The sequence below is a fragment of the Blastomyces gilchristii genome (genome assembly GCF_000003855.2).
Source record: "Blastomyces gilchristii SLH14081 genomic scaffold supercont1.14, whole genome shotgun sequence".
Taxonomy (NCBI): Eukaryota; Fungi; Ascomycota; class Eurotiomycetes; order Onygenales; family Ajellomycetaceae; genus Blastomyces; species Blastomyces gilchristii.
This window is the reverse complement of record NW_003101669.1, coordinates 16016-25486: the sequence shown is the minus strand read 5'-3', so window position 1 is coordinate 25486 and position 9471 is coordinate 16016. Positions and strand designations below refer to the sequence as shown.

The window sequence follows — 9471 nt, the reverse complement described above, 5'->3', positions numbered from 1 at the left end:
TTTCAGTTACTTAAGCTCTCTATATTATCTGACATCTCTCTGATATCTTCAATCAAGTCTTTGTATTTATTATTGAACTCATCAGACTATTCTTTCACAATTGTATTATTCAGCTTAAATCTCTCAGAAGCTGTCTTCTGATTTATTATTAATATTAGCAGTGATCTGTGATCTTGTATTTACTACTCTGATGTTTTCTTACTTCTTTATCTTGAAGATATGTATTCTTTTATTAAGTCAGGCATTTCTCTGAATCTTAGATTAATTATGAGTTTAATCACTTAATAAATCATCTAGACATGCTTGTAACAATATGTGAAGATGTTAATTACATATTATTACAGTTATTCATTGCTTGCAAAGAGCTTCATAACCTCTTGAAGAATAATATTGTTGTGTTGTATATATGTAATCTATCTACACAAGTTACACTAAATGAATAGATTGAAATGACATGTGACTAGAATAGATATAGTAATTATCAACAATACATGTTAATGATTACTACATCTACTCTAATCACGTGCTACTCAACTTATATAGTTTCATCTTAGATAGATTATACATAGATAACAGTGTTATTCTCTAACGGGTTATAAAGCTCTTCTATGAATAACTGCTGATAATGCACTAACTATATCTTTATATATTATTGAATGTGTCTAGATGTCTCTTTAAATCTATAATTAACTTAAAACCTGATAGAATAACAGATTTGATGAAGAAATATATATCAGTATAAAGAAAATGAAATCTGAAAGCACTGAAAGTGTAATAGAGAATAACAGTTAACTTAATAACATCTATAATAAATAACTCTGATAGAGATTTTATAGATCTGATTATCTCATACATCATTAGAATATTGAATTAAGAGAATAGTCTATGTAATTTAACTTCTGTGAGTGAGATAAATTGTATGAAGATGAAAATAATGAAACTTCAATAGAAAATTGAATGAGTGAAAACTAGTAGAGTAGATAAGGTTCTGACTGATACTAATAATACTGTTAGTACAGATCTGACACAGTTCTTACAGAAATAAGAAAGAATATCTGCTCTGATGAAGATTTTGAAAGAATTTCAAGATCAGATTAAGTATATTAAATAACTAATTACTCTTACAGACTCTGAGAACTATTCAATGTGAAAGAAAGAGATTTTACTGACTGTAAAGTAATTCTGTGAAAGGTGTAAAGCTTGTGTGATTGAAAGGTTGCTAGCTTGTGGAAAGTTATATGGTGGAAGGATTAGTAAGCCAGATCACATGACCTGACACCCCCACTCACCAGAGTAACTATACACAATGCTATATACAAAATTCGCCTTCAAATCAAGTACAGGTACAAAAAATGACTGGAAAATGTGTAGCAATGAAAAACCAGTCATGATATACATCATTTTTTATCCCTCTATCTCCCTATCTTCTTTATATTCTCTTTTCAATGCATATATTTCAAACAGTTGACCTCTTTAACACAGGCCTTGTAATAATACTTCCATTCCATGGAAGCTTTGGCGCGTGTGAGGTTTTTCAGGATCGGAAGTGCAGCAATCTCGGGATTGGTGAGTAGGTCTTCAAGACTGTCCCTCACTGAAGATTCCCCCACTGTTGATTCCCTCACTATAGTGATATCTCTTGTAGATGTCGGAGGGTCATCAGATTCAACTGTGGGTTTCGGGGAGTTCAGTGTATTCTGCACTAAAAGGGTAGGTATTCTCGCGGAGATATCATAGTCAATCCACCAATTATTAGTGGGTATGAGAAATAATGGACACTCAGGTCGAATTTCCTCATCAATGAATAGATTATCAATTGATGGATCAGGAATCGCTGCAGTCTCTTGACGGGCTGCAGTGGGTAGGCCTGGTGTCGCTGAAGGAATCGCCGCAGCCGCTTTATGAGCCGCATTGAGTAGGACCTTCGGGTTGTGTGGAGTAGTCGGTATTGATGGATTGGCAAGATGGAGGTCCTCCTGGAAGATGACGTCTTTTGATATGTATAAACGCCCGTTGGAGGGATCCTTGTGAGATTCCATAAAACAGGCTGGCACATTGATAACCTCTGTGAGGTTTGCCATCTGAAAGGTCTCTGAACTATCTGTAATGGATAGTTGAGTCTCACTCTCACTATTGTTCTTTTCCTTCTTTTCTTTGAATTCCTTTATCCTCACAGTGTTGTAGATCCTCCAATTATCTGGAGCACTGTCTGGATTGGCCAACCAACAGTTGCCAAAGTGAGATCTCTCACATTCAGGACATGTAGGTGGGTTTCCCGATCCCCGATGGTTTCGGGAGCCCCCTTGAGTACTACCACAACCACATCCAGTACGGCCTCCACGGGCCGAATTCGATGTATTGTTGTTAGAATTGGTAGGTGTAGTGGTTGTTGTAGCTGTAGTTGCTGTTGTAGCTGTTGTAGCAGAGTTGGCCGCAGAATCTGTATTCTGTAGATTCTTTTTATCTTTTGGAGAATCAAGCCGCGAACGGATTTCCTCCATGAGAAGATCAACATTCAATACCACAGCTGTGGATTTGGAATCCTGTATCTCCTCTATCTTCTTCTGAACATAATTCCTCCAATTGTTGAGTAGGACTGAGTAGAAGATATCAAATATCCATGCATCTGGGGGGGAAGCATTCAACATCTTCAATTTTATGATGGCGGACCGGAACTTATCAAAGAATGTGTGTAGATTGGTGACCTGTGTGCCACCAAGAGACATGAATTCCAGAACTGCCTCACAGTGTAACTGTGTTTTGAGGACAGAGTATTCCTGTTCAATTGCATTCCATAGAGTATAAGCAATCTGATTTTCATCATATTTGGAGAAATGTGGTCTGACACCTGCACTCAATGAGTTTGAGATGAATGTGTAGAGTCACCAGTTTCTGGTGTCTCAGAATGATGCTCATTCATCATCTCTTTGTAGAGGGTTCTGAGTCTGTTGTTTCTCTATCATATATCAACATTGTGTATCAACCAGTTTCACTTTCATGAAGATACTTCATGTGATGTAATTGAATGTATCAGTTAGACTGTTTGGTCTCACAGTATTCTTGACATCTTCCTTGAATTGGGAGATTGCCTTGCCAACACAGCTATCCAGTTCATAAAGGTTGAATTCCAACCTTTCACTGAGATTAGGATTCCATGTGGCTGTAGAGGTGGCAGGATGATTGATGACATTCTGTGGTCGATCTGTAGAGGATGAGAATCTCTGTTGACAGAGTTTTTCCAGTTGTAGTTCGAGTTCTAGAACTCTTCGCTTCTTCTTCTTCATCTCAACTATCATCTTGAGATGCTTCTTCTATTGGTCTGATATTGCCCTGTCTGAACAGTAGACATCTGAGTGTTCAATATTCTCATCAAGAGAACCAGCTTCATCAAGCTGTTGAGTAGATCAGAGGGCCGGCCTGACCGTGTCAGAAGCTGTATTCAAACCAGCTTCAAATTGAGAGGGTGTTTTGATAATGAAGCTTTCAAAGACTCCAGGAGAATGTTCACTGGCAGAGTGTAAGTGTGAAGAATCATCATCATCAACTGCAACTGACTCAGTGAAAAGAACACAAGATCATGAACATGTATGTGAGTGAGATTGTATTGAATTCACCATCTTGATATTTGTTTATTGAATCCTTGTCAATATTGTTCTCTTTTTCTTGCTTTTTTGCAAATGTGATGTGTTTTCTGCAAGCCTCTTTTTTAAGTGAGCAGTAGTATTATTGATTATCAAGATCTCAAACACATCAATACTGATAGAATAAGATGATTTTAACTTCTGAAGAGCATATTGAATGAAGCAGCAGTTCAAATAATAATTATATTGACAAGGAATTCTGAATTGACAGTGATTTTATACAAAACAGGTCTCATAACCTGTGAAAGATGTAAAGCTTGTGTGATTGAAAGGTTGCTAGCTTGTGGAAAGTTATATGATGAAAGGATTAGTAAGCCAGATCACGTGACCTGACAAATTCTGCATAGTTGATATCATTGATAAGAAGTAAGTCAGTTCTATAAAGAATGTAAGCAATAATATGCAATAATTTTGAAAAGAATGTAATATGTAGCTGTATAATTATATATAATCTATGATTGCTTCACAGATGAAATCTTATTTTACAGTATTAAAGAAATCTGAGCTATTCATCTACACTCTGTAAAAGATTACAGAAGAGAATTTCACTGAAAGACCTGCTGTTAGAAGAATAAGATTATATAGAGAAATTATCACTCTGTCTGCTAAGACTAAGAGCTCTGATCAGATCTTTATTAAACATTTAATCACTATATAGACTGAATATATATGTCTAGAATTTAAGACTGAGAACTACATGTTTTTTAACTATCTACTCACTGAGATGAGTGAGATATGAGTATTATTTATTAGAAACTGAATGAATCAGATTGACAGAGATGATAGTCAATCTCTTAAAGCTGACTTTATAAGTCTCTGTCAAGATATTCTACTACACCTTCCTGCAATGAGAAAAGTCTTAAAGAATGTGATAATGAATACAGTTAACAATATAAAAAACTCAGATAATGAAAAAAGCAACAATGTGAATACAGACTTCAAGCCAGTATATAGAGAGAGTTTAATGAGAATCTGCTATCACTGTGACAGAGTTAATCATGTTCAGAATGACTGTTAAAAGAAATACTCTGAGAAATGTTCTATCAATTTCAATACTTTCAGAAAAGGTAGAGATAGAGATGATATCAATACTAAAACTGATTCTATTCACAGTATTGTGAAAATGTTCTCTTTGAGAGATAGAACTTGTTCAAACAATAACTCAACAAAGAATACTTGAATATTGAACTTTAGATCAGATGCTCATGCCACACCTTATAGAGATCTTGTTGTGAGGGAAAAGAAGAATGTTAAATTATCATTGACAATAGCAGATGAAATCAGAGTCCTTGCCATGATAGTTGAGAATACAAGCATTTCAGTTGAAGGAACAAATATGATATTGAATGATGTCCACTATGCCCCGAATTTGGAAGTTAATCTTATCAGTCTAGGCAAGCTTGTGCAACAAGGCTACACCTTCAAGCAATTAACATATGGGAAAAATCACGCCATATTGCCATATAGTTTCACCTTAGGTAGATTACACATAGACAACAACGTTATCCTTTAACAATACATTTGGGCACGTGATTTGGGCATGATACCTAAACTTAGTTCTGCCGCAGCTTTTTCTGACGGGAATGATCTCCTGGGCTCTGGAAAAGGGGACGGTGCTCTCTTTCCCACCTGAGAGGCCCTTATTGCAAACCTAATGCCAAACCTCTCCTTGTATCGCTTGAGCTGATCCGGATAGACCTTTGCAATGTCATCCTCCGACCGCCAAATGGGCGCCCACAGGAGAAGTTCGAGACTCCCATCCCTAGCCTCACGGTGTAGCAGGATATGGGGGCAGCCTGTGTCTGCTTCAAGAGGGTGTCTAAAAGAGCCACTGACTGTGGCATCAATGTCCCTCAAGGGTCGGTCCTGAGAGACGTTGTCTGGTATTGTGGAGATGGACTGTGGTGGCGACGGGGATGGTTCAACATTCTCCTTGTCACTGCCAGGGCAGTCAAGACCTTCTGCATCTGTCAATATATGCTCTCTACAGGCCATAGTATCAGGGAAACTCACGTTCACTTGACTCCGGCCCGGTGGGCCCTGTTGGGCATGACCCTGGCCGTGGTTGCGCCCGCGACAACTCTTCCAGGTCCTGAATTGGTGTTGTCTCACTACTTCTTTCATCACCAGTTTCACTGCCACATCCATGCTCGGTGTCACCTCCAAAACGTGACAGTTCTCTATCATCACTAAGTGGTTCTGTGTCATGTTGTTCATCCATTCTATTGTTCAGATCAATTGGGTTATCTGGCGATGATCCAGGCTCACCGTCGGGCCATATGAATTGTGGATGATTCGATCCATGGAAACTCGCTGCTAAGGATTCTAATTCCAACAGAGGTCAGATTTTGAGTGACAACTTAAGGCCATGAGACCTCCCTGGAATTTGACGTGCTGTGGCATGTTCCTGCAGAGAGGGTGTCATTGTCATTGGAATTTATGCTTGCTGTGAAAGGATACTGTGTGGGCTTGCTGTGCTTGTGGAGTTCTTCTGAAAGGAGGATTCTTCTTGAGAGAAGTGGCGCCTTTTATGTTTGCAGCCCCCGATACCAGGTGGGAGAAATTTCTACTTGTGCTCATTCTACCTACTCACTTCCATCACATTTTCTACGTAGAGTGTAAATGCTCTTAACACGGGATCCTGCGCAGGCATCGCTCAACCCGGGAACTGCCTGCAAAATGCGAATTGACAACAATGTAACTCAAGAAATGCAACCCAAACAGCTAGTGTTCCTCTGAACCGCACTGTTTGACTGGCGCAGAGCTTAAGAATCCTCAGAAATTCATCAGGGATCAGTGCCTCACAGACAAGCCCGGCGAGCTCGTGCTCCATTCATAGCCTCATACTCATGAGACAGAATGCAACTGACCATGAGATCACCCAATTGATGGCAAAAGTGAATGCAGCGGCTCGGGTCCCCCGCTCGCCCCTCAGCTAAAAACAACCCAGTTCGGATCCACTGATGTCCCTCGCCGAATGAAATCGTGGGGCTGGCCATGGTATACAATGCGAAGAAGGGATACCATGCAAGGATATCACACAGCTGACAGCAGCAAATGCAATCAGCAAAAACCGCTGGACTTTCAGTGAATGAGGATTTGCACCCACATGTTACATCCTAGCATACAGCCGACTTCCCCGTAATCTCGCTACGCTGTGAGCAGGTTGTTGGTTCCACACCATTCTAATTGGGCCTGTGAATCTATTGTTGGCAGTGGCCACACCGCGTGAATCGTCGTGCCTACTTCTTACCAGTCTGTCCGTTCACACCAGAATGTTGATAAATGGCAACAACAAAACACGCATCTTTTCTTAGAAGAAAAATGGATTGTTAGTTTAGGGCACTAGGTCCCCTATAGAGACCAGCCATTATCGAGCAATGGGTAGCAGATCGATGTCCGTGCTGGATGGTGATGCCTACTGCAGAGAAGGGAAGGGTTACACTCCCCACTAGGCACATAGCAAAGGGTTGCCATGACCCATGATGGGCAATGAAAAGAGTGATTGAAGCAGAGCTATACAGAAGTCATCAACAGAACGGACGAGCATCATGCCTCTTGGAAGTTGGATGTGATATTCCTGACCTCCTGGATTACATTTCATCGGTGACAGAGAAGGGTATTTCTGATGGCTTAGTGGTTTACTTCACGCACTGGACACATCAATGGCTGCGATCAGAGAATGTTGGTGAAGATGAATGCAGATCTCTCCTCTTGTCTTTCTGAGGTGGCAGGAGTTAAAATTGTCATTTCTCATCTTTCTCTCGGTAACTGTATCTAATGATAACGCTGCTGGATATAAAGCTGAATCTTATGAATCGTACTCTCTGTCCGGCGCAAGATACCCTTCGACTTGGAAGTCTCATGACTCATCAGGTAGAGACTCAACCACAGCGTAATTCGCACTTGCCCAGGAACACACTGGGCGACCATATGCTTGTTCCTCGCTCTGGGCTGTACAAAATGCCATGCCTTGGTGCCGTTCTAACTGGTTTGCATAAGCTAAAAACTCACATGAATCAAGGGGGAAGGGCTTTACCTGCTGAAGCCGAAACAAAAGTAGCTCAAGCACGCATTTCTCACCTCGAGTGTAGTCTAGAAAGTCTTCTCTTTTGCGTAACATAAAAGAACTGTGAGGAAATAACTTTGCTGAGCTGAAATCAACAAGAAACGCACGGCCATCATTTGATCCCATAATATTTCGTGGAAACAGGTCGCCATGCGCAATGTCCATGTTGTGTAGGTGATCAAGCTGATCTCGCAAACTCCGGGCTCCCGCGGCTGTAACTCTAGCCTTGTCAATGGTACATCCATCAATGTATTCGAGCAATAGTCCACGAATAGGGTCTCCTGTTGTATCCGCCCTCCGCCGCCATTCTAGGGGTTTGGAAAACTTCCATTCCAAACATTGTTCCTGGGTTTTATCAAGCACGAGCCAGCCGTAGCAGCAAGGCCCAACCACCCCGCCCAGCTCGTTCTCGATCAAGAAATCGTACACTTGACATTCAACAATGAAGGGATCCTTCTCCCACGCATTTCTTTCAAACCGTGATTCTGACCAGTCAGGTTGTGTCAGGTTGTACTAATAGAGATATTGTGAGCGACAGTCTGAAGTGGGCACAGTAATAAAGCGAAGGCATTCTATACCAATTTGAGAGTATATATTTCGCCCCCAAGCTGTACTTTGAAGAGATAACTATGGCTTCCAGCGAACAATAGCTCCAAAAACTCGATATCAGGTGAGAGGTGGCTCAGATCATTGATGAAAGGACACTTCTCCTTGTGGTGCTGTAACCACAAAGTCCAGCATGTACGCTTGCGTTTAGCTGAAGACGCGTGTTGGAGATCCATAGAAAGTAAGAAGGTCGAAGCCAGATCAGATTTCACATTGCAACAGATATAAATCTCTGGAAAGAGTGAATAGCAAGGTCAGGAGAGATAATGGCCCATGACCAGGTATTGGCACAAGAAGGAATCGTTCATAGCGAACTTGTGGGATGGTTAATCTGTTGTATTCGTGTTGGGAAGAGCTAGCTATATATATAATACATATGAGATCACGTGTAGGCGGAGCGATCGCTATGGCAACGCCACTGGGGCGGAACGCTGCTACACCCCCCCTCGCATCGCCATGCGAGATCTCAAACGCCATAAAAAAGAATCAAACATCTCTTGCAAATCTAGCTATGCCATCCTCAAATCCATTCAAATCATACTACCTACATTGAGTTTGAATATTTCACTTCTCTTCACTTATAAAATCTAGTAAATCAAGAAATCAATGAAATATAATTATACTCAAGAATTTAGTTAATTTATCTACTATCATTTCTTTAGTTAGAATATAATTAATTGAGATTATACTATTATTTAACTAACTATAGATATAATAAAATCAGATATTAATATACTTATTTCTTACAGTGATAATAGCCCCGGTGGCCGAATGGTTAATGCGGCCACCCGGTAGCGCCTTGGCGTGGGAAACCAAGACGCGTGGGTTCGAAACCCGCAGGGGATACATTAAATCCGGAACTCAAGCACCTCAGGTTCCTAATAAATACAGAGGTGTACAAATCACTCCAATGAATGCTCTATGTTCCTGGGCTGGGAGTATTATTGCATGTATCTAATGTCACTCCTTTGTATTTTCCTATGTTCTTGTTATCTTGGCGTGGTCTCAACACCTGTATTTCCTCCTGTATAACCAACACTTGACCTGTATTTAACATCACGCAAGGACTCATCATAAGCTCCGCTGCATATGAGTATAATGAAAGAATAATAATAATAATAATAATTACAGTGATAATAGTCACTGAGTAAAAAT

The 9471-nt window shown here is 40.3% G+C and overlaps 3 protein-coding genes and 1 pseudogene across 4 annotated transcripts; 1 reads left to right on the top strand and 3 right to left on the bottom strand.

Annotated features, from left to right (window-relative positions):
- Positions 1–1225: 1225 nt before the first annotated feature.
- Positions 1226–3296, bottom strand: BDBG_17397 (uncharacterized protein; the record flags this gene model as incomplete). Its single annotated transcript, XM_031725129.1, has 3 exons — positions 1226–2848; positions 2887–2956; positions 3054–3296. 3 exons carry the CDS (start codon positions 3294–3296, stop codon positions 1443–1445), a joined length of 1719 nt encoding a protein of 572 aa, XP_031579447.1. The 3' UTR covers positions 1226–1442.
- A 1854-nt stretch (positions 3297–5150) lies between these two features.
- BDBG_06473 (uncharacterized protein) lies at positions 5151–5862 on the bottom strand (the record flags this gene model as incomplete). The annotated part of the gene is made up of 2 exons (XM_031722621.1): positions 5151–5608; positions 5655–5862. The coding sequence occupies 2 exons, from the start codon at positions 5860–5862 to the stop codon at positions 5151–5153; spliced, it is 666 nt and encodes a 221-aa protein (XP_031579446.1).
- A 1641-nt stretch (positions 5863–7503) lies between these two features.
- Positions 7504–8492, bottom strand: BDBG_06472 (uncharacterized protein; the record flags this gene model as incomplete). The annotated part of the gene is made up of 2 exons (XM_031722620.1): positions 7504–8223; positions 8289–8492. The coding sequence occupies 2 exons, from the start codon at positions 8490–8492 to the stop codon at positions 7504–7506; spliced, it is 924 nt and encodes a 307-aa protein (XP_031579445.1).
- Positions 8493–9073: 581 nt separating this feature from the next.
- Positions 9074–9162, top strand: BDBG_17396 (annotated as a pseudogene). Its single transcript has one exon. The product of its transcript is annotated as a tRNA-OTHER (tRNA).
- The last annotated feature ends 309 nt before the right edge of the window (positions 9163–9471 follow it).